At 41.1% G+C, this 23,443-nt stretch overlaps 1 protein-coding gene across 1 annotated transcript in view; it reads left to right on the top strand.

Moving 5' to 3' along the window:
- The window catches only part of SFI1 (SFI1 centrin binding protein), a 26,534-nt gene extending 3,150 nt beyond the window's left edge, over positions 1 to 23,384 (top strand). Inside the window, exons 4-31 of the mRNA XM_048963731.1 lie at positions 915 to 986; positions 3,119 to 3,226; positions 3,519 to 3,613; positions 5,067 to 5,184; positions 5,426 to 5,528; positions 6,743 to 6,899; positions 7,667 to 7,828; positions 8,347 to 8,417; positions 9,478 to 9,570; positions 9,883 to 9,980; positions 11,697 to 11,778; positions 12,676 to 12,854; positions 13,080 to 13,155; positions 13,895 to 13,990; positions 14,117 to 14,193; positions 14,600 to 14,702; positions 15,172 to 15,268; positions 15,915 to 16,075; positions 16,505 to 16,579; positions 16,860 to 16,934; positions 17,306 to 17,482; positions 18,222 to 18,463; positions 19,281 to 19,376; positions 20,112 to 20,373; positions 21,063 to 21,210; positions 21,886 to 22,009; positions 22,699 to 22,801; positions 23,135 to 23,384. Of these exons, the coding sequence (XP_048819688.1) occupies positions 915 to 986; positions 3,119 to 3,226; positions 3,519 to 3,613; positions 5,067 to 5,184; positions 5,426 to 5,528; positions 6,743 to 6,899; positions 7,667 to 7,828; positions 8,347 to 8,417; positions 9,478 to 9,570; positions 9,883 to 9,980; positions 11,697 to 11,778; positions 12,676 to 12,854; positions 13,080 to 13,155; positions 13,895 to 13,990; positions 14,117 to 14,193; positions 14,600 to 14,702; positions 15,172 to 15,268; positions 15,915 to 16,075; positions 16,505 to 16,579; positions 16,860 to 16,934; positions 17,306 to 17,482; positions 18,222 to 18,463; positions 19,281 to 19,376; positions 20,112 to 20,373; positions 21,063 to 21,210; positions 21,886 to 22,009; positions 22,699 to 22,801; positions 23,135 to 23,242 (3,358 nt within the window). The 3' untranslated portion in view covers positions 23,243 to 23,384. The remainder of the gene's footprint in view (positions 1 to 914; positions 987 to 3,118; positions 3,227 to 3,518; positions 3,614 to 5,066; positions 5,185 to 5,425; positions 5,529 to 6,742; positions 6,900 to 7,666; positions 7,829 to 8,346; positions 8,418 to 9,477; positions 9,571 to 9,882; positions 9,981 to 11,696; positions 11,779 to 12,675; positions 12,855 to 13,079; positions 13,156 to 13,894; positions 13,991 to 14,116; positions 14,194 to 14,599; positions 14,703 to 15,171; positions 15,269 to 15,914; positions 16,076 to 16,504; positions 16,580 to 16,859; positions 16,935 to 17,305; positions 17,483 to 18,221; positions 18,464 to 19,280; positions 19,377 to 20,111; positions 20,374 to 21,062; positions 21,211 to 21,885; positions 22,010 to 22,698; positions 22,802 to 23,134) is intronic.
- The last annotated feature ends 59 nt before the right edge of the window (positions 23,385 to 23,443 follow it).

A 23,443-nucleotide genomic window follows, 5' to 3' on the forward strand; every position in this document is an offset into this window, starting at 1 on the left:
GAGCACAGCAGGGGGCTCACACATGGAGAAGTGTGGTTTTAATAGTATAAATGGGGCTCAAGCAGAGGTCTTACTCTTTGGTATTTCTTGTGGTAACCTGAGGATGTGTATTTGCTCAGATTTCCTACATTTCTGATTTTCTAATGTCAAGTTTAACAATGGCTGTTGAACAGCATGTGTTGCTAGAAGCCTGTCGAGGTGTAATAATTTAATCTTGCTCTTCTTTCTCTTTACTTTTGTTTGTTGAAGTAATTTTGACTAAAATGGGGTAGTAATTATTTATAGATCAAAAGCGTGGTATTTTGTTCAAGTAGTGGAGCAGCTGCTCAGGCTTGCTGAAGGAGGGAGGCCCTCTGCGTGGCAGTGTGCTGTAATTGCTGTGTGTCAGCTCTGTTGCTTATTGGGCCATCTCTGAACCAGTTATTTCTTAACACCGTTTGAAAACAGGGCCGATGGTATCGCAGTCACAGACTGCCATGTTGAGCTGGTGCCTGTAGAGGCAGAACTGTGGGGGAGGTGGGATCAGGGGTAGATGATGGAGTGGCCTAACTGTTCTGGAAAGTCTGATACAGCTGATTCACTGCAGAGAAACAGTAATGTTACCTCCTTAAAGCACAGAACACACCCCAGTTAATCAGCAGCCTGATATTTCGTATCCCTGCAGGCAAGTGGGCTGCTTGAAAACACCTCGGCTTTGCAGTGGTGCACTGACCTCTCTTTATGCTGGATGAGTAGTTCTGTTTAAAGGTACTAATGTCAGGCTGTAAATATTTTGTATGTGCCCCTGATCTCTGTAAAATCAGACCCGTAGTGTTATTACTGACATTATAACTAGCCTTAGTTCCTGTTCTTACTGCTGCCTGGGTGTTAACAGGGGAAGAGTACAAAGATTCTAAGCTTTCCTTCTGTTTCAGTTACCTAGAAAGGAAGTTCTTCTATCTCTGGGCAAAAAGGACATTTGGACAAGTTCTCCCTTCCAAAGCCACGTAAGTGAAGTTCAATGGATGAAGTGCTATGGATTTTTGTGTTTTTGGTGGTGCTTGTTTGTTTGGGGGGTGTTTATTGTTGTTTTTTAAATATGGTTTAGTACTGTAACTTTGGGCTAAGAGTCTACTGGCTGACAAGAAAACACTTGGATGTCTGTTGAGGTAATTTGAAGATTTTCTTTGGATGTTCTTCTTGCTTCTGCTTTTTTTAATAGCTTTTTTTTTTTTTTAACATTTGTGGTTAAAGCTTACTTATTAAATTCAGAGGAACTGTGTTGTCTTGATGAAATTCAACTGTGCATGCATACAGATGATGGGGTATGATTATAATACCTGCTTTAAATTTAATGATGTTTCAGATTTATACCTAATCTCGAACACAAACAGATCTTCAGTTCATTTTAGTGCTTGAAGTATTGTTTTTAGCATGTCTACATACGTGCATCTGACTTTGAAATTGTTTGGCAAATGATTCGCTTCTGTTGTAGGTGTTCTATCAGCTACTAAAAACCAACACTTTGATTCTCTTTTCTTGTTTAATTTTAATTGGCGTGTTCATTCTTGCTTCACCACACCCTTGGGAACCGGTGCAGCTCCCAGTGGGAAGAGCTGCGTTTGTTACGGTCGGAGCGAGGCCCAGCGGCTCCTTGTCCACTTCCATTGTGCAGCACTGAATGCCTCCTGCCCTGCCTCAGTTGCTGAACAGAAGCTGTTCTGTGAACCTTTCTGCCCTTCCATCCCATACGCTGAATTTGCATTGCTCGCTTCAGCTGCATGTAAACTCAGGACAGTGATTCCTCCCTCCCTTCCTCCCTTCTTCCCTTCCTCCCTTCTTCCCTTCCTCCCTTCCTTCCTTCCTACCCACCTACCCACCCACCTACCTACCTACCTACCTGCCTACCTACCAAGGAAGATGAGTGGAAATACATTTTCTGATGTTCAACAAGGGATGTAAACAGTGATTAACTGCCTCCTTAGATGTAGGACTTCCTGGTTCTCATGGCTTTTATTTGTGATGTTCTGTTAGTGCACCTAATCAAACAAATAATGTATAGCTCATTTCTTTTTTTCTTTTTTCCCTGCTTGAGTGCTTGGAATGGCTTAGCATCTTGGCACAGGGTAGGTAGCTGTGAATTGTGGGAGGATCCGTGCGTGTTTCAGTGAGGAGCATAGATGGCTTCTGAACCTGTTGATGTGGCCCATTTCTTAAAGGTCATCTGGGCTTGCTGAGTGCTTTGTATTTGCTCCCCTGTGTTTGCATGGGTCCTTCCATTTTCCTTCTCTTCATCCAAAATAAAAATAGTCAAGAAGATTTTGGGAAGTATTCATATTTGAGTTGCTGAGGCTTTCAGCTTCATAAACCAAGATCAGATGATCTTGACCACATGGAAGAATGTTTCAGCTCCACTCCTCTATCTGAATTTTCAGTTGTTCACAATTCAGTAGAAATGTAGCATCACTTCTTACCTGGTCAGGTGTGATGATTAAAGTAGGGTATAAAAATAGAGGCTGCTCTACTGGAATTAAATGATTTGAAGGTCAAATGGAACTTGTAAATCTGTTCTGTGCTTTAGCACCCATGTGGAAGGAGAAGTGATGTACATTACCTGTGTCAAAACCGAGGTTGTTAGTTTTTAAGCCTATTTAAATGGTCTCTGGGAAGATTTTAAATTTAGGATGACTTAAGATCAGCACGCTGCTTCTAAGAATACAGTGCAAATATCATTGCATTATAAAATCAATAAATAGCGTTTGTATTTATTTCAGTATCTTAAACTAAGAACAGAATTGGGCAGGGACCACGTGTGCATCATTGTTTATCACTGGGGCCAGTGGTGTGATCTTTAAAGCAGAACTGAGCAAAAAGGATGTCAGTTGTTCATATGTGTCAGGTCAACTGGCACTCAGATATTTGGCAGATCAGTCAGTGTCTGCCTTTCCTTTCTTGACTATAAGAATCAATGAACCAATTGCTTCTTGTCATTTAAGTATCACAGTAGTGTAGCATTTCTAAAATGCAATAGATGCTGTTAGGTTACTCAGATAAGATTAGAAAATCTGTATTAATATTATTCATATTTAACCTTGAAAACAAACCTGAAATTTCTCTTGTAAATCTTTAATCTGTGCAGATGCCTGTATGAGCAGCAGATCCTTCGAAAAACTTTCAGAGTGTGGAGGGAATGGTGGGTTGTGTGCAGAGAAAGGCAGCTCAGCCTCAGAGCAGACAGCCATTACAGGTTTGTCAAGTTACTTTCTATCACTGTACATAAATGGTAATATGAGCAACTGGCATTAGGTGCTGAAGAAGTTACTAGTAGCTAAGTAATACCAGTAGTGCTTCTAGGTCAAGTGCAGTGTCTTTGTTGCTTGTTTTTAATTTATCTTTCTTCCTATCTCTTTAAATTTATTTTCTTAGGGTGAACCCAAAATCTCATATCCAGCATATCTTTAGAATGCGGCTGACCTTGAAAGAATCCCACTTCTAGGCACTGGTAGCTATTTTACCAAATAACTTCTTTCATTTTTCAGGCACTTTCTCCACAGTTTGATATTCAGGGCTTGGAAAGCCTATGTATTCCAACAACGGGGAAAGAGGAACAAATATTATGTTGCAGAGTCTCATGGTAAGTGTAAAAGGGGCAGTAACTACTTTTGTTTGGGGGCACACTGAGATGGGAGCTACCAAAGGGGAAATATTTGCACAGAATCTGTCCCTTGAATGTGTTTGCATTTACCTTCTCCACCGTATGAGGGTGTAATGCTTTCAGGTGCAGATGGTTGTCTGGCTAAAACTGCCAGAGGGGTTTCTTTTGGTGCACTGTGTAAGGATGTTGGTGAATAAGCTTAAGGGTCTCTCCATCTGGTCTGAAATGCATTGTTATGTTTGCTTGTGTTTAACTTTATCACTTTATCACATCACCTATTCAAACAGATATTTTTGACTAGAATGCTATTGGAATTCTCTACCAACCATGGCAATAGAAATAAGGCATTGATTCCCTGTGCTTTTTTTCTCCTGAATTCATGATTCCTTTCAGCTTCTGCTGTGCAGCAGAAAAGAAGCCCAAACTTCTGAAGTTCCTTTTGCCTTATGAAGCTTCTTTGCTCTGCACTGGATGAACTACTGATGAAGTTGCCTGTATTGGTTGCAACTTCCTTCAGTGTCAGGGAATGTTCTTCCTATGGAAGGGAAGATGACCTCCTTTCAAAGATTTGTGATGATTTTTATTCTGGGCCAATTTGCAAGATGTTATTGTGTCTATTTGGATACGAATGTTGTCCCAGGATACAAGATAGACTGTCATCTTGAGAAACAACCAATACACTGTCTGAAGTTCCTTTTCTTTTTCTTTTTCCTGAGATCAGAGTAATTACAGAAGTAGCTGTTTGTTACTTAGTCAAAACAATGGAGAAGTGACCTGTTTAAGATACGTGAATGCTTGATTCATAAGATGACAAAGAAATCTTAAAATAAATAAATAAAAGAGTATTTTTTTGAGGTGTAGATGTGAAGTAGCATAAAATCAGTTCTGTTTTTTGCATGATTTTTTTCTAATACATTTGCTTCAGTGGCATCAGCTCTGACAAGCCAGATTTTTGTAAGGAGGCAGAGCAGTGCACTGATAGTGGTAAGCTGGAATTTATGACACTTCTGATTGAGCTGCTCTACAGGCTGCTGAACAAACTGGGCTCATTTCTGGTTGAGTTCTCTGTTTGTGTTACTTGAAAAGCTACTGATGGTGGCTTTTCTTTTTTAAGTAACCAAAGAGAATTCTGCAATTCTTATTCCATGAGGCTGTGTTGAGTATTTGTATACAATTTTACATCCTGTGAGACAAAGCAGTGCCAGTGGCCGATAATTCAGAGTTCTGAAGCAGTGGCACAGCACTGTCAGCACCTCGTGCACGTGACACAGTTAGGCACGTTGTGGCTGTGACTCTGGTGTCGTTGTAGGGTTTCCCACGAGGTGTCACTGTGGGGGAGGCTGGAGGTTATTGACCAGCAGTGGTGCAGAGTAGTGAAAAATGCCAGATTCTTGCATGAAATTCAAGTGCTGTGATTTTTTGTTTTGCACAGCAAAGAAGCAAAAACTGCTCAGGACGTGGCAGCACTGGCTGGTTTATGTTGATGTCCAAAGGACAAAACAAAGGATGCAGGCTGTGGCACTGGCATTCAGGGAAAGAACCCGTTTGCGGTAAGAATGCAGTGGAAATAGGCAGAGAGAGAATGATGATAAAGCCACCATTTTTCCTTGTATTCTGTCATCTTTCCTGCAGTGACTTTGTTCCAAGTTTGATTTCACTTGAATTCCTCTAGTATGGCCATAGACAGTGGCCTTAAAAGATCTCCATTTGTACCTTTTCCAGTGAGAGGAAAATGATTTCTTGCACAAAACTGCAGAACTGTGTTTGAATATCTGTAACATTGCCTTGCAGGATATCCTGGGCAGCATGGAGGAGACGATGCTGTCAGGTCTGTGCTGGACGTAAAATGAACATTTTGGCTCTGCAGCACTGGGCTCAGAGCCTGCAATTTCGAGTAAGTTTTAGCAAGTCCAGCCTCTACCATTTCAATGTTTAAATTGCAGATGGGTGTAGCTAATATGTTGCTGATTAATAAGAATAATTAAAAAGTTTCTGTTATTTTCTTTGCAAGTTATGGTAACTTTTGTTTGATTATTTTACAAGAAAAAGTATTTACAAGAAATGTAGGCAAGGCAAAGTGGAACCATGTCTTATATTTGTTGGGAAGCAGCCAGAAGAATTCTTACTGTGATAGTAGTGTCAGAATTCTCTCCACCTGATAACTAGCCATGAGGTAAAAGAAAATAACCAGCATGTGAGCATGCAGCTGTGGTGTTCTGAGCAGGCTCCTGCATCCAGCTCTTGTGAGTGCTGAACTCCTGTGAGGTCCAGTTGACCATTCTGTTAGGAGACAAGCACCAGTCACCTGTTTGGCAGCAACTTGCCTCTTTGTAAGACAACATTCCTTCACTCCTAGTGCATTTCTGTCAGTGTGTTTAACTCTATTTTGAGTAAAGAAGTTCCATCTAGCATTTTATATTCTTGAGAGGTTGCCAGTTCCTTCATTTCAGCTCAAGTGGTTTTCTTTTATTCCATGGAACTGTTGTTTTTTGTCTGTTTCATTAAAAAAAAAGGTCAGATGATGGTATTTAATTCTGCCTTCACTCTAAGATAGCAGCACTACCTGTTTTAGGACAACATCATGCTGAAGAGATAAGCTTATGGTTTGGGAACTCATCTTTCTCAAAGTCTGTTATCCTTTCTTATTTTGGGCTTCTAATATTCTAGTATTATTCTTCTAATATTATTTTGGGCTTCTGAGGGGAAAAAAATGTGGGAATATGAAAAACAACAACAAGAATCCCATATATAGTACAAAGTGAACTTTCTCTGTGTTTCTACCTTTTCTGTGCTGCTTTTGCTTTGGGCATTTGAATGAACTAGAGTAAGAGAGAAGGCTGTAAATACAGGAGGAATGACAGGTTGTTAAATTGGCTGGGGCAAGGTTGGTGACCATGGTTTGCACTTTATTATCCACCCACAGCTACAGTGATTAAAATAATTGTAGATTTTTGTTGGTTTTGTTTACTTGGAGAAAAGCTCGTTGCTTGTGGCTTCCACTTCTATGGGGAATTTTCTATTAACTGTGTGTTCTGCCCACCCTTCTTTGTTCTGCTTCCCTAATTTTGTCTTTTCCTCATTTCTGTCCTCTCTCAATTGTCCTTTCAGGCTTGGCTGCAGTGGCAGCACCTATATTTAAACAGCCAGAGTGCCAAGCAGAAGGAGACTCAGGCAGTTACTCACCACGTGCACAGGGAATTGAGGAGGTGCATGGAAGCATGGCTGGAATATGTGAACATCCGCAGGGAAAAGAAACATCAGAATGGTGAGTGAAAATGGTGAGTAAGGGCAGGATGGGGCTCAGCCCCTTTGCTTAGGGCACCATTACTTTTATTATAGCAGGCACTGCAGTGCTTCCTGCAGCTGCAGCCTCAACAGATGGTGAGGTGCTACCTGGACAGTGCACTGTTGCAGGCCTGGCTGCCTCAAATTCTGTACTGAGCTGTCAGGATGATCAGCTGCTCTGCACATCATTTAAAAGAAAATGCTTTACTCGTACCTTGAGGAAACTTTGCGTGTTTCAGTTTGTATTCTGATTGAGAAATGTGAGAAGGATCGATTCAGGGCTCTTATGAACCAGGCTGTGTGTGGATTTTCTTGGTAATTGAGCAAATCATAGATCCTACAGGGCAGTAAAGAAAGTACAGTAGTTCTTTTGTTTCTCCCTTGAAGTCACCGGTACAAATTCAGATGTTTGGGTGAATGCCTGTTGATGGATGATAGTGGAAAGGTGTCCAGCTTGGCTATCTGGAAGCTGATAACAGCTATACTGAAATGTGAGCTTGTGTATATTGAATAAGTGACACAGTGGCACTTGTTAAATCAATTTGTTTTCCTTCTTAAATTAGTACCATAAGTTACTGCTTTAAAACCATCTTTCTGATTGAAAGGGAGAATGTAGTCCACAGCTGAGTGTTAACTGGGTGTTTTTTACCATATTTTACAGTGTTAGAGCTACTTTTGCTTCTGGACCTGAAGTAAATGAGTCCAGAATGGGATATTTTATTAACAAGTTGTCTGTTTATTTTCTAGAGCTGGCTCAAGAGCATCTCCAAGGCACGGTGGTCCAGCGGTGTTTCTCAGATTGGCGTCACTCATGGGAGTGCAGGAGAAGAGTGCATGCTTACCAAAAGGACCTTGATAGACTGTCAGCAAGGATTACCTTAAGGACAGTCTTTGCACACTGGAGGCATTGTATCCATTTTCTGTGTGGTCACCAGCAGGGACAGTTTAAAAAGATCACTGCAGGGGAAGGATCTGGTTAGTAAGCAGGGGTATCATGTAGCAGCATGGGTGGCAAAGGTATCATTAGAAGGATGTGTGTAAGGCCATGCTAAATAAAGCTATTGTGATCACAGTATGTTAGCCAAGAGCCTGCAGGAGAAAAAAATACCTGCAAATGGGAAAAGAAAGCTGTCAGCATCAAGCTGTATACAATGAGCTTGTTTTTTTTTGTAATGTTCTTGTGTCAGAGTTTATCTTGAGTTGTGCTATTGGTTGCTGTGCAGTGGCAAATTACAAATGTATTGCAGTAAACTTTCCAAATCTAAAAGCCTGACTGTGATCAAGATATCTCCCTATAAATAACAGTACTGAAAATTCAAATGTTGAAGCAAATTTAGATGGGAGATCCCATTCCTGTCTGTGAGAGAAGGTTGTGTATTTATCAGGGTGAGTGTTTCTGTGTAAAAGATGCTTTAACTCAGTAACAGATGTTGTGCTGTGTGTGGAAGAGACTCTGCAATGTGAGCTGGCTGAAAAGCACCACAGACATCAGCTGCTGGTAAGAGCACAGTTGGGTTACAGCATGGGCTGTGGAGGGAATTCAAACACTTCTTCAGTGTGCCTTGAATACTAGCAGTGGTACATGGGTACTAAGTGGGGACTGTGCCATTTCCTACCACAGTGAGTTTCCAAATCCCAGAGATAGAATGGCATTGAATCCAGATGGGGAAACTGCAACTCTCTGAAATAGTCATTATTCCAATTAGGAAACTAGTGAAGTAGCATATTAATCTTGATTATATCAGGCTATCCTGTTCCCTGGCCTTTTCACCATGAAATAGAATTTTCCTCTAGATCTTCTGTGATTTCTTTTTCCTTGTTTCTTTATGTATCACTACCCTAGATGTTTGTCTGCTTACTCTGATTTGCTGCAAGGAGAATTATTTGTACTTCCCTCTGTAGTAATCCATGCATGCTTTCCACGTCCACCCCTCACCCCCCCCCAAAAAAAAAAGGAAAAGCCTATGAGGACTGCTTGAAAGGTGGACACAGACCTTCAGCTTTCTTAGAACTGAATTCTTTAAGTGTGGATCATCAAAAGAATGGCAGAAAATCTGGTTGGATCGTAGATTGGAAGTGTTAGTGACCATAAGAGCCCTTTAAGGCAAGATTCTCACATAGTGCTGTTTACTGTGTTCGTTTGTGAGCCAAAGTATTGTGGAATTGGGGAAAAAAGAAGTGCAGCTACTTCAGTGTGTTAATGCTTTTACTTTGCAGAGGAGGCCTAAAAGGGAAGTGGATCTTTTCTATTATTAATAAGAGTTATGAATACTGAACTGAAGATGTAGACGAGGAAAGGACTTGAGTAATGGTGTTGGCAGTCACTGAAAAAGTTAGTTGTCTCATGTAAAAGAAAGTGGAAGGGAATTTTAGTTTAAATGGAGAAGTGATGATCTGTGGGAGGAAATTGGATGGTTTTGTTGATGTCAAGATCATAAATGTTAGGCATTGCAAGGAGGAACATCAAATATCTGCTGATGGGAGCAGCCAGTTCTAAACTGATGAGTGCTTGCTGACTTGGATTTTGTGCAAGTGATTTGCATTTCTTACTCCTACAGAAGTTTGGGTTTAAGGGTCTTCAGCAGAATGTCATGAACAGTCATCTTCATCAAGTGAGAAAAAATCTCTCATTCCACCAGCACCGAGTTACAGTGAGTGTGACTTTTTTAATTAAATCACTGACTCTGTTTCTAAATACTAAGGGACAGAAAATCTCTTGCCTAAGTCTGTTGTCCACCTTAGGTATGTTGTTTTAGTTTTGTGTTTTCTAGTGCTTATCATGACTTTTTATTTGGCCACAACAAATTAAAGCAGGTAATGAAAAAAATTTGTGAAGCAGGGCAGCATGCTGCAACAATGATTGCCTGCTGCATGCAAGTTTAGTGAGACACTTAATCTTTGTTTGGGTTCTTCTCCTTCCTTTAAAAGCCATGTTTTTTCATATCTTTATTGTTTTGTTTCAGGTGCTGCAGAAGTTCTGGAACTGCTGGAAGTCCCGTTTGGAAGAGAAGGAGGAACAACAACAGCAGGCCTTAACATCTGTGGCTCATGCCCGTTACAGGTATGCAGGGAAATATTCATATGAATTTATACAAATTTGAGATTGGTGAGCCTTGGTTCTGATTTAGTATCTGTTAATTGGAGCATGACCCTCTTGATGCAAATTGCTGGTATCTTTTCTGTGTAAAACAATTTCTATCTCCTACTTCTGTGTAAAATGTGATGGGGAGATGGGTTAAGCCTAATTGGAGACCTGTCAACATTGGATACAAAAACTGGAAGTTCTGCCAATGAGAGCAGTAGGCTGGAGCATGGGCACAGGCAGAGCTCAGCACCTTTCTGCTGCTTTACTCTGTGGGAAGTGGGAAGCTGATGATTCATGTATGCTAGCCCTGATGTTGGAAGAATAGCAATAGAGAAAATAAGGCTTTTTGTAGAGGCTGAGTTTGTTTAGTCTTAGATATAAGTCAACATAAACAAAGCAGCTAGAATGCTTTTAAATTTGACCTGTGGAGCTGGGTGGGATGTATGTGTTATGAATTTAGATGGATTTTTATGCTTTTTCTGTCTATTGGTTCTTAGTGCTGCCATCAGTCAGTTCAAAAATTGCAGGATGTCCAAGTACTCCAAATGCTGTTGCCGTAGAACCTTCTTCATTTCTGGGTGAGGATTATCAGGGAAGAATGAGAGCTCTACTGGACAGCTCTGTGCTACTCAGCACAGCATGGCTTGTACAGCACACAGATTCCAGAGCTCGAGCTGAAACTGAAAACCATTGGCAGCTTCCAGTATCCTCCAGGAAGGCCCATTAACTCACATTGTTTACCAAGCTATAAATTTAAAATGAGCTGTAATAGCTGCCTACCATCAATTGCCTGGTGAGAGTCCAAAATATAAACTTCAGACTAGGGAAGGGCTGAGACTTGCTAACAATCCAATTAGTGCACCCACATGACTGAGTTATAGAAATAACAACTGTAGTGCTGGGTGTGTGCTGTTCCCACTAGATTAGCTCAGACTTTTGACTAGGATGCTTCTACCCCAGGCTTCTTCTGTGTGAGAGTATATAGTGCTCAATTACAAATGCATATCATTGCATCTTTGGAACGTTGTTTAATTCTTGCCCATCTCTGGAAGGGAGGCAGACAAGCAAGGAAGGATTATCTTCATCTAGTGAGAAAGAAAATTTGATGATAGCAGCTAACCTTGCCTTGTGTAAAAAAGAAGGCTTTGGTAGAATTCAATCAGTATTGAAATCAGACCATGCTGCTTTCTGTTGTCATAACATTTTTCAAGTTCTGTTACAATGTTCCTTTTTGTTTGTTTGTTTTTAAATAAAAATAAAAGTAGAGTAAGATCTTCAAAGTATTTCCAAGGGAGAAGTTGGACTGTATGTGTAATGGATGAGAAGTAAGAAGTTATTATATAATTTTCTGTGTTTGTAAATAAATAAATGAATCAGAAGTTGGAACAATCTTTTGAATTATCTGAATGAAAGCAGGCAATTATAATAACTTCATTAAATTCATTGGTTTTGTCTTATGTACTCTCCTTAAGGTTTCAGAGGACAGACTAATTGTCTGGTAGTTTCTGTTGTTTGTTTTCTTGCTTTAACCCAGAAAATTGTGTAGCTACCAAATTTCCCAAGAGGTCCAGCTTGAGGTGGAAGATCAAGTAGCAGTTTAAGCTGTAGATAGGTTGCTCTTTTGAAGTTTATGAAATAAGTTGTGTGAAGGAATTTATCTTCTGTGCTGATAGTCTTCCTCTTTATTTGCAGGAGGGTGTTGATGAGACATGTATTTGACACATGGTTGGTGAAGGCGTGCAAGCAGCAAGAATACAGGATGGGAGAGAACAGGGTAAAAGTAACTTTTTTTTTTTTAGCAGGCCTTGCTCAGGAAATAGAGGGGTGTTTTCTTAGTTGCTATCAGTGAACCTTAGTTAGCATGAAATGGACTTTGGTGTTGTAAATTCCTTTTTTCCTGGTGGTGGAACCAAGTTACAGAAACAACCAGTATTTACTAATCATCATTTCAGATTAAGCTGCTTATTTATAAATAGAATCAGGCAACTGATTATCAGAACTGTTCACACGAGTCATTCACTTATTCCCTCACAGTGTGCACATATATGTTGGCATTCTGTTTTACAGTTACCTGGTTGAAACAATAATAATGAGAGCCAACCTGGTGTATTTAAGAGGTATGGGGTTCTACTGACACTCTAGCAGCTTTAGATAGGTGTCCAGGAGGTTCCTGGGGGAATATTTCATTTCCAGATGTATATATGATCTTGCAGTCTTAAATACATAGTAGCCACTGCCTTATTTTGTGCTCTGTAAGTTATACCACAGTGTACACAGTTACACAGTATAGTGCAGCTATAGTCAGTGTTAGCATGTGCTGGTGCTTTTGTGGAGATGCATCTATCTCTTACTGTTCTGAGTTTATCTCTTCATGCAAATTCAACAGAAATTGTCAATAGTTGGGAGTCTTTCATGTGCTACTTATTAGTTTCCATGTTTTCTCTTTGGTCTGCTGTTCTCTGATAACAGTTTCTCCCTCCACAAACACAGGAGCAGGTAGAACAGTTGACAGGAACTCGCAGCAGTCGGGCTTTGTGTCCACTGCTGTTCAGTGTGAAAAGATGAAAATAAACATGGGGCAGTTCTGTCTGTTGACTTTGAATAAATGTCTCTTCCATTGCTTGCAGCTGACCTGTGTCATGTATTCATTACCATCTTCTCACTATTATAGGCTGTACTTCATTTTGAAAGGCAACTTTTGGTTTCCTTCTGGTGCTTTTGGCATAGAAGAACAGCTGCACGTCTGGAAGAGAAGGAGGACTTGGCTCGTGCAAGAGATCACTACAGGAACATGCTTCTTCTGAATGCTTTCCATCTGTGGAAGAAAAATACTCAGGAGAGAAAAATGGAGTAAGAAATTTTTTAAAGGGGAGAATTATTTGGACTGGCCCTGTGGTGGCCCACTTTTGACAAAGCAACATTTAATTCAGTGACTCTGACTCCTTATTTGTGCTTCAGATTATGCTGGTTTATTTTACTGAGTAAACTGACAGTAGCAAATATGAGCTTAGGCTAAAGATGTGCAGTAACGAGGATTGCACTGAGGGAGAAATAATTAAATTGTTTCTTCTATAGGAAGCTCAAGGAGATGCAAGCCTTAAGGTTTCACTGTTCAAAGTGTCTGCAGCAGTCTTGGAACAAATGGAGAAAGGTGAGACAGTTAACAGCTGGGGAAAAGCTTAAATCCTTTTTATTTTATTCAAATTGCTTGTAGCCGTATGGCTACACTTTAAAGGAAATTATTTTAAACACAAATCATTCCTAAGTCCTTCTCTCTTCCCAGGTGGGTGGGACAGGGATAATGCAGGAGTGAAGGGAATTAGTCTTCATCTTGTTCACTTGTCTAAGGATAGTTAGAATGGGACTATAGCTTTGGGGATTTATCTAGGAATGTTGCTATAGTTAGTGTGATGAAATTGTTCCTAGTGAATACCAAATATGTCCTTCTGAAATCTTTATTTAGGCTGGGAATGTGCAGCAAGGCTGTGGTGTGTGGTCTGGTTTTGCACAAACCATACTAGGTAATATTAGATGGCATTTAACTTTTATGCCATCTCATGATGTACTGAGTGTGTTTTGCAGCATATGTTAAGAGTTGGGGAAAATTAAAGTTGATGTTAGCCTGTTGCTTCAAAACTGATAACTTGAGTGAATTGGGCTGTTCTTCTGGAGGATTCCTGAAAAGAAGGGAGAAAGACCTAATTTAGCCCTTTTGAAAGGAACAGCAGACTGCAGCACTAGTTTGTGGACCCTTTACAGCAAGATAAAGGATCAGTGTTTCCCCAGAGATTAGGAATGGTGCTTTTCCTTCTGCTGTCTGTCATTGCTAGTTTTCTCTTCATCAGTTATCTGTTTTATTTTTGGCATTTTTTTTTCTCCCTTCCATGTAGTACATGCAGCATCAGTGTGAGAAATGGAGGAAGCTGGTGCAAGCAGACATGCATTATCAGCACGTGCTCCTGGGCAAGATGTTGGCAGCCTGGAAGGTAAGAGAGAATGCCTTTTTCTTTGTGGAAACTTGTCTGTGTGTACTTAAGTTTTTCAGTGAGAAACTCTCTTCTCAAAGGCCCTGGCAGCTTAGGAAATCTCACCTCTCTCTGCTTTTCTTACAGAGTTATCAAAATAACATTCACTGCATTCTGTACCAAGTAGCTGAAAAGGAGGAGCAGCACACTAGACTGCTGCTGCGGTAAGGTTGTGTTTATGTTCACTTGTGCAGTGCAGCATGAGAGAGGAGTAACTGCACTGTAATCAGTTACTGTGTTTCTTTTGCTTGCCACCCTCGTAAATTTTTGAGCATTTGGTGATGAGCATTGACTGTGTCTGTACTGGTCTAACTAAAAGAATTCAGCCACTTACTGGGTCACTATCTATTTTGCTTTAACTTTTCTTGAAATTATTGTTACCATCTCACTGACTGTGCCTGTTGCACTTGCAAGAGTTTATCTGTGTTCAATTCCATAACAGACACCAGACAGCAAGCTGTGTCATTCCCTGCAGTGCATGGATTCTGACTGCTGTTACACTGAAGTTACCAGGTGAAGTGAGAATCATTCCTAATATTTTCTTTTTCCTTGTTTTCATTTTGCTTACAGGCAGCTTCTGTATTTGTGGAGGGAAAATGCTCTTGCTCTTATACATGAAAGGAAAGTGACTACTCAAGCAGATGAGCACTACCAGAGAGCAATCCTGTTAAAGGTAGAGCAGATACTAAGGTCTGTACAAATGCTAGGTCAAGTGAGGTCAAGTAATGCACTTCAAGGGAATCAAAACTTGATCTAAGAGCCACTATCAAGAAAGGCCTAAGAAGTTGTGAGAACCAAATTCCCAGTTCCAGGTTATTTCAACTGGCATCTCTGAAACTGTTTTCTGTGAGTGAGCTCTTGTTACTTTCCTCCTCCCCATTTCCTTAGGAGGAAGTAGTCTGATACGACTACTGATAGCAGTATTACCTATGGGGAAGACAGAAGAATGCCTTAAAGAAAATGTGAGGGGGACCCTCTGAAATTTCATTTGTAGGAAATTTACACCATTTTGCTAAGCCTGATGTGCAAAAATAAAATAGAAATGGTTGTGGTACCAGCAGTGTGGAGTACACTGCTTTCACTTCTAAGAATATTACAGTGTCAGTCTGTATCCTGTCCCCTGTTTGCATCACATCTTTCAGGTGTTGCAGCACTGGAGGTGCACTGCCTCACTACGAGTGTATCACCGTCAGCAGAAGGTGGCAGCTGTGATGGAGGCCAGGAAACATTTGGATGCAGGTGAGCTGGCGGGGATATTAAACTCCCTAAAAACTTAGCTGTCCATGTATGGTCCCTAGAAAGGTGTAGCTTAGTAGGGCTGTCTTTTATGTTGTCAGTATGGATGACTTCATGTTAAGCCTAACTGTTTGGTTCCATAGAATGGGGAATGACCTGGGGCTCCAGCATTCTATTGAAAGCTGCTTATGCCTCTCTCTCAGTTCCCTCTCTGTATAATGGATGATAACACTTCCATCCTTAATGGAGTTTTCCATTAGTGATACTGAGATGCTCAGACATCTCTGTTCTGAAGGCTGTGCAAGTCATTTTATCAATTATTGCCTCTAGTCGTTAACATGAAAAGACCCTCAAACTCTGCAAGCAATGTCATGATTTCTTGTAAACAGTGTGGCTGATGACTCTGAAGCACAAAGGGGTCAAATGATTTCCTAAAGATTGTAAAGTGTCAGTGACATCAGGAAAGACTTGCAGAACAGGGCAAAGCATCAGGACTGGCATCTGAAATTCTTCAGCATCCTTCTTCCTAGTGCTGAGTACTGTCAGTGAGAAGTATGGCCAAAACAGCCTCGAGGAGTAGCTGATCAATCAATAGTAGCTGAGATTGAGTTTCTTTCAGTATGGTAGTTAATTTGTCTTTTCTTGATAGTGCGTTTACAGACCCTGTTTCTTTGCTGGAAGGAATTTACTAAGGAGTCTCTGATGATGAAGGTTCAGCAGCACAGAGCAGTGCAGCACCATCAGCAGCACCTACTGCAGAATTACCTGGAAAAATGGAAGAAATACCATCAGCAGTGCACTGAGAAGATGGTGAGATGGATCAGCAACCTCGCTAGCAAGTTGCTTAGGGTGGGAAGTTGCTGGTGTAGAGGAGCAAGTGATGTGTCTGGAGAAAGAAATGATAGTCTTGGCCCAGGAGGAGTTAAGTGTATTGTGCACTGAGGAAGGAACATGCATGTGCTTTGCTTGAAGAAGTGTTGATTAGAACTAACAGATGTAACAGGAGATGACAAGCTGGGCTGCCATATGTGAATTAATTTACTGTGGATAAAGTCTTTTTTGGGGGCTTGAAAATTTGCAGGTGGTGTTACACTGTAGAGTGTTTGGGATTTGAGGGTGGCTGGCCTCAACAAAGGGTAAATGATGAAGGCCCCTTGGTACTTGTTTTGCTCTAGTAGCATTTGGCTCAGATAAATTGGATTTGTGTGCAAGTGACTCATTTCTTTTTTTGCCTTGCAGCTACTGCAGAGAAAAGGAGGACAGCTAATGACTCATAGGCTTCGCTCTACTTTCTTTTTGTGCTGGAAGACAAGGGTATGGAATTGGCCCTTGGTTAAGTATATAACTCCTTGCTGATGCTTATTCCTTCTTCTTCTTCATGTTTATTTCATGTGAGACCAAACAAAATTATTTAAGCATTCTTGGTTCCATTAGCTCAGGAGACTCCTTATGTATACTGGGTGAACTGAGTAGGTATTCAGCAATGGTTCTACCAGCACTTCCTCTTTGGTTGATGCTGCATTTGGCTAGTATTTCTGGTGTGGCACATGTAAACTCCCAACCTGATTGTACAATATATATTTTTTTCTTATAGCTGTTGCAGCAGCAATGGGAAAAGCGGCAGACAGTGCAAGCATTGTGGCACTGGTCACTTTCATTGCAGAGGAGGGTAAGGCTGTGTGAGGCTCAGGGGCAGACAAGTGTGTTTGAGACTGTGCACATCATACACAGGTCTGACTGCAGAGTGCACATTGTGCATCTCTTTTTTCCTTTTCCTCTTTGAAGTACTGTATAGCAATTTAGTATGCTGGAAAACTGTCCCCAGCCCCTCTTATCCAGTTAAAAAAAAAATTCTGTGTGTTTTCCCTATCCTGTCTTAGCTGACTTAAATCCCCATTTCCTTGTCTTTTTGGTGGTGTCCTGCTGTAGCTCTACCTGTTACTGTCCAGTGGAACAGAGAATGTTCTTGTCTGCAGGGGGAGTCTGTCACCCAGAACTTGTCTTTGTAATGCTTTCAGCTGTCTGCTCTTTATGTTGAAGGTGTTCAGTGCTTGGCTGAGATTTGCCCAGGGGCAACAGCAGTACAAAGAACGCATTGAAAAAGCCAAAGGAGTTTATCATGCTGCCCTCCTGAGAGAAGGTGTAACCAGGATTTTGAGGTACACTGCTGGCATGAAACAATTGCGGGGAGAGCTCCAAGCCCGGAACCAGATGAAGGTAAGAGACAAGAGTGATCTCTTGGATACACCTAGGGCACTGATCTGCTCTGATCTATGGTCAGTCTGACTCTGTGTGTGTGTCTGCAGTGTGTATGTATCTTGGAACTCTGTATCTCAGCTCTTATTTGGATCAGACGTATGCTTTTGTATGTGGTGCAAAGCAAAACACCTTGTCCTTCAGCCCTGCTGAGTCTAAAGCAGTTCAGGCTTGTGATGCAATCTGGAAGTCTTAATGAAGCTGTTTCAAAACTGGCCAAATCCTACCATAGACAATGTAGCTGGTTAAAACCTTTGCTTGTGGTTAAAGTCTCTGAACTCTAGGTTTTAGCTGCATCTAACCCTGCCCTAGATTTAGCACCACTTATGCTTGCAAATGTGGGCTACAGTGTCACTTCTGCCTTGGAGTGTCTGCCCAGCCCTGTGCGTGGAGAGGATCATAGGAATGCCTGCACTGATTATTTTCTTCCTGTTCTTGGGCAGCTTCCCTAGCTCTTTTCCAGATTTTCAAGACATTGGTTGTTGTTTATTCATGTGCAGCTTGTCTCGTTACAGAAGCACCCAGTTAATTCTCTTTATCAAAATGTTAATGTGCTGGACCTGCTGATTTAGCATGGAGAAATAGTATGGCTCTCAGGTCGTCAGAATTGCAGTTCATTTCACCTGTGCTCTCCATGGGTGGGGTGGTGTTACTGTCTACTCTCAACAGTCGAATACTGTACTGTTCTTTGTGTTGGCAGGCAGCCTACAATCTTCACCAGTCAGTCTATCGCTGTGCAATGCTCTGGAAACAGAAGGCTCTCTACAAGAAATTAAATAAGCCTCGTTCTTTTCTGCCACCTCTGAAGAAGCAAGTGACATTTGAAATACCTGATGACAGCCTTGAAACAAGAGGACATTCAGCAGAGGAAAAGCTGTGGCCTTCAGAATGCAGTGATCTTCCATTCCTATTTGCTGGCAATAACTCAACTCTCAGTGAGCTGTGAGCATAAAATTCTAGTCTCTCCTGCATTCCTCTGATGCCTACATGTAGTTCTACCTACACTCTGTGTCTCTGTGTCTATGTATGTATGTGTGCATATCTGTGTCTTGGAGCACTACATCTCATCCCTTGTTTGAATCTCACATACAATTTTGCCTGTGGTTCAAAGTAAAGCACCCTGTCCTTTTGTTCAGCTATAGATACTGACTATAGATAGATAAAAACAAATCTATCTATGTATGTTTCCAAGTTTTTACAGTGGTGATGGTTATTTCCATGCAGTTTTCCTTTCTCTGACACTTTGCCACATGGCTGGTGTTGCTGAGTTATGCAGGAGCTGCTGATAGCATATATATTGGCCTTTAAGTAATGAAGGAATTTTGTGACTTCTCTATTGGTGACGAGTAGAATAATCTCAGCCATATGCTTTCTAGCAGGACTTTCTCAACATGCAACTATGAATTTATGGAGTATTGATAGTTTGTCATAGGATCTGTTACATAATGAAACACTTGATTAGTGTGTGGTGGAGGGATTTATACCATTGTGAGAGCTTGTCTTGCCCAAGTGACTTAGAGCTGTTACTGAAGCTCTTTTTTTCCCCACCATGGGAATGAAATCTGACAAAACAATAAACATACATTGAACCAGGTTGTGACATTGATACAGGTTGAAATCTAATCTTTAAAAACTATTGCATGCAAGGGCAATTTTGCAGGCAGGGGATAAGTGACAGGATAAAACTATTTCTTTAGCTTATGCCAATTTGAAATAATAACGATTCTATATGGTTCTACATGCTTTCTGTTCTTTTCAGAGGGGTTGTCCGACGAGCAAGGTTACCACCACGAAGACCTGACTTCCTCATAGAATCTCTAGAAAGAAAGGAACTGCTGGGAACTCCTTTTTCCAGGTAGAAAATCTCTTTTTAATAGTGAAGGAAAATGATGTTATGCTGTGCTTCTCCCCTCAAATTCCCATGCCTTTGTAATACAAAACGTTCAGTAACTGTGGGACTGTGCATTGTCCTGCACTATCAAAATTGCCTTAAAATTTCAGATTTCTTGTGAAGTGGCCAAGAATAATGGAATGTTCAAATCAATTAAATAGCAGCCAAGGCCTTTGTTTCATTAGTACAGCGTTTGAATGGAAAGATGAGAGATCACCAACTTCCAAAACTCAGGCTGAATTGTCACCTCTGAAGCTGTTTCAGCCAGGGTTCATGTGAAGGATCTGGACAGGGTGGGTAGGCATCGTAGAAACCTTAACTGCTTTTTTGTGGTTTTCTGTTTGTCTTTATTTTGTTTTTATTATTTTTCTTGTTAAATTGAGAGTTGCTTCTGCAGAACAGAACAGCCTACTGGAAAGTTTAAAAAATATGATTGTTTTTTTGTCCCATTTGAAAGGATTTTTAAATTATTTTCTACAGCAAGGTCAGTGCAGGTCTGGATGGAGGTAGGTTGCTAGCAGCTCTGTGCCATTATGGTACTGCTGGTGGTTTAGGAAGCCAGTTAGTGCCCTGCATGGCAGGAGCTTATTTCAGTATGTGAGGGAATAGCAAGATTCTGTTTATTTTTTTTTCCCACTGACTGTGAAGTATAAAGCCAGTAGGTTGAAATGTGTGGGTACTTTCTTTCTTCCTTTATAGATCAGAAATGCCTTTTCAGCCAACAGATGTGAACAAATGTTCTTCTCAGAATGGGAATTTAATGTTAACAATGGAAATGGAAGAAAACACCTGTAAGAGGCTCTCTCAACTGGGCAGTACCACTCACTGCTACTCTCCTCTGACACACAGTGCTCTCCCATCTGTGCCATCGAGGACAAGTGATGTGCACTGTGCTGTTCAGAAGCCAGAGTTATGGTCTCCTTCATCTTTCATGCCCCAGGTGAAAGCTGGAGCAGAAATGGTGAGTGTATTGCTGAAGGGAAAAACCAGTGTGCTCACTGGGCTACTGTCAGCACACGAGCAGCTTATTGCTGTTTCTTCCTAGGACTGCTCAGGATTCCCTATCCAGGTGTTGAGCTATTTTTATTTTCTGCTAGCTGTCATCTTAGAAACTGACCAAGTGAACTGTCTGAATGTTCGAGAACCACCAATCTAAAGCAACATTGTGCTTGCTGGCCAGCCCATGTATTTTAAACTACAATGCAAGAATTTGTAGTGGTCTTGTGTCCTTCCCAGTAGGATGCTCCTCCTAGCAATTGACTTGGGGGGCAGCTCCTTCAATGATTTCAGAGTAGTTTGCCAAGATTACAGGAATTTAAGAAACTTAGGTTAGGAGTATTGGCTATGGCCCAGACTTGCATCTGAAATTCATTTCACCTGCAAGGATGTGCTTGCATTTTAAACTCCTCAGTTGCACTCAGAATAAGAGGTATTAATCTTGATGGAGTACTTCCCTGCTGTCAAGGAAAGAACTTATTTTTTTCAAATAGCACAGAACAAGTGGTGCTTGTGAGACAGGCTCAATAATTGTAGGCAGTGTAGGCAGTGTTTTCATGTGAGGAGGGCTTAGTAGCTTGGGACAGGTGATTCCTCCTTGTAGGAAACTAAGGAAAATCATCCGAGGAACAAAATGTCTTTCTGACCTTGCAGAAAGGAGGTCAGCCTGTGCGTGGTCAGACAGGAGCCTGTTCCCAAGCTTGTCAACAGAGAAAAGAGTTGGAGAAATTGCAACCAAGCTTAAGGTCACATTTGCTGTCACCTGAAGAATTACTGAGAAAAGAGAGTCACCAAAATGCAGGTAGGTCCTCAGCTCTAAGCTCTAGTGGTTACACGTTCTTTCAGTCTATGAAAGATTGTAGTTCAACTCTCAAACATGGGAGACAAGGCATTCTTGTATGCCAACGTCAGGAGGTAAAGATTCAGCCATTTATTTTGGACTGGTAATAAAGCTGTGTGGATTCTGCTGAAGCATAGAACTAAAGCCCTTCTGGAGATAGAAGGATTGGAACTGATCTGGGTCAGGATTTTAGCAGTGTGCTAGCAGTGGGGTATGCATGTATACCCAGCATGAATATGAAGGTGAGCTGGAGAGGGTAAAATTTACCTGGTACTGCTGAAAAACTTGAAAGGATAAATGATGCCTGAGCACCTCTTTATACTGCATTTATCTTGATGGGACCAGACTTACTTCTACAGTGGATATAAAACAAAAAATTATCAGCAGCATTTGTAGTACAGAACTATTCTCTACAGTATTTCTCATCTTTGTTATGTTTAAAGTGAGAGCCTGTAATGCTGTCAGGACTCCTGCTTTCTTAGCTATGATCTTTTGAGTCAACAGATGCCACATGGTTACCAAATGTGAAAAGGACTCAAGGGTTTCATGTTTCCTGTCTATTAACCTGACTTTCCCTGATAAGAAGAAACAGAATAAGTGTACTTTCCTTGCTTGTGCCCTTTATCTTCCATTCAGCTGAATTGGAAGAAAGAAAGCACAGTTCCAGAGAAGAAATTGTGCTACAGAGAAAGCTAGAAGCAGAGCTCCAAAGCATCCAACAGCAAATGCAGTACTACTTCAGCAGGAAGCAAGAACTCAAGTAGGTTGCAAAGCCTCTACAGCCAGCCTTTCTTCGTGCTGTCAGCTCAATATTGGCTTGTATGAGCATGTCTACTTATGGAAATAACCATTCTGCTTCACAGAACTGTGAATTAAACAAAGGTTTCTGTCCTTTTAGGAGTTAACTCCAGGTGAGAGAAAAGGGTACAAGCACAATTTCTTTTGCAGTCTGCAACTGGTTTAGTTTTATACCTTTGGCAGTACTGGAGAAACACTGACCAAAGTGTCACTGGCCATAATCTGAAGGCAATGCAAACGAAGAGTAGCTCAAATGAATCTTTCAGCTCTTTCATCACAAGGGGTGAATTTTCAGGTTGTCACACACACACAAAACCAAAACAAAACAAACTTCCACTAAAACTGTGGACTTGAGAGAGAGCTTCTCCAATAGAATGTTAAAAATTTATTAGAAGTGCTTGAAAAAGAATGGGGGTTGGAGGAGTGGGGTCTGTCATGAAATGCAGAAGTCTGGGAATAGGAGTAAAGGTGGAGATGACAGCTTCCAGACACTTTTCTACTTCCCAGCGCCCCTTATTCCCCTTTTTATACTTTCATCCCTCACTGGTTTGGGACAAAAACAAAACAAAAGGGCATCAGTTGCACATCTAAGTTGGATTAGACCGCTGAGCTCCTACTTTGGATAAGAATCCTTCTAATCTATTTTATCAGGTCTTGTCGGCAGCAGGCAGAGATTCTACATGAGTGGCTAAAAAGGAGAGCACAACCACAGGATCAAGATAGTATACAAAAAGTTCAGGAAGAATTGGACCAGGTGAGTAAACAGCAAACAAACAAAGCAAAGTCTAACTTGTCATCACTATGCTATGCACTTAGCCTGAAGGCTAATGGTAGTTGTGGGAATCATTAGTAAGCTGTTACTAAAATAAAAAAAGGGAAATTTGTAAGCAGAAGTGGGCTGCTGAGCTCAGCAGGCTGCTGTGTCAATGAATCTTTGTTCAGAAGTGTAGCTGCAGCTCCAGTAGACTTTTCAGAGTTTTGCTCCACTGACCGCTAATGTAAAGGCTGGTCGAGCTCATTCAGTCTTCCTCAGTCAAAAAGACTAAACATTTGTACAAACAACTCATGCCACCTTCTTTACTTTCAGTTGGAGGTGAGGATCAGTGCTCTCACCAAAGCACAACACCGAGAGAGACAGCACGTGCAGAACCTGGTTGCTCGCCTGCATGATATTCAGGTTGCTCTGGATATGTAAATTCACATGAACACAACTTCCAGAAGGAGTGGCTGCAGTTTTCACCCCTTTCATAGCAGGAAAGCATAGAGGATGGAAAGAGATGTATGCATTCTCTTAGTCCAGGTGTGGTACTTCTATTTTATAAACTAACTTAAATATTCTTGCTTGTTTTATTTTGTTACCATAGTTGGTTTTAAACAAACTTCACACTGCACTCAT

The sequence above is a fragment of the Lagopus muta genome, chromosome 17 (assembly GCF_023343835.1).
Source record: "Lagopus muta isolate bLagMut1 chromosome 17, bLagMut1 primary, whole genome shotgun sequence".
NCBI lineage: Eukaryota > Metazoa > Chordata > Aves > Galliformes > Phasianidae > Lagopus > Lagopus muta.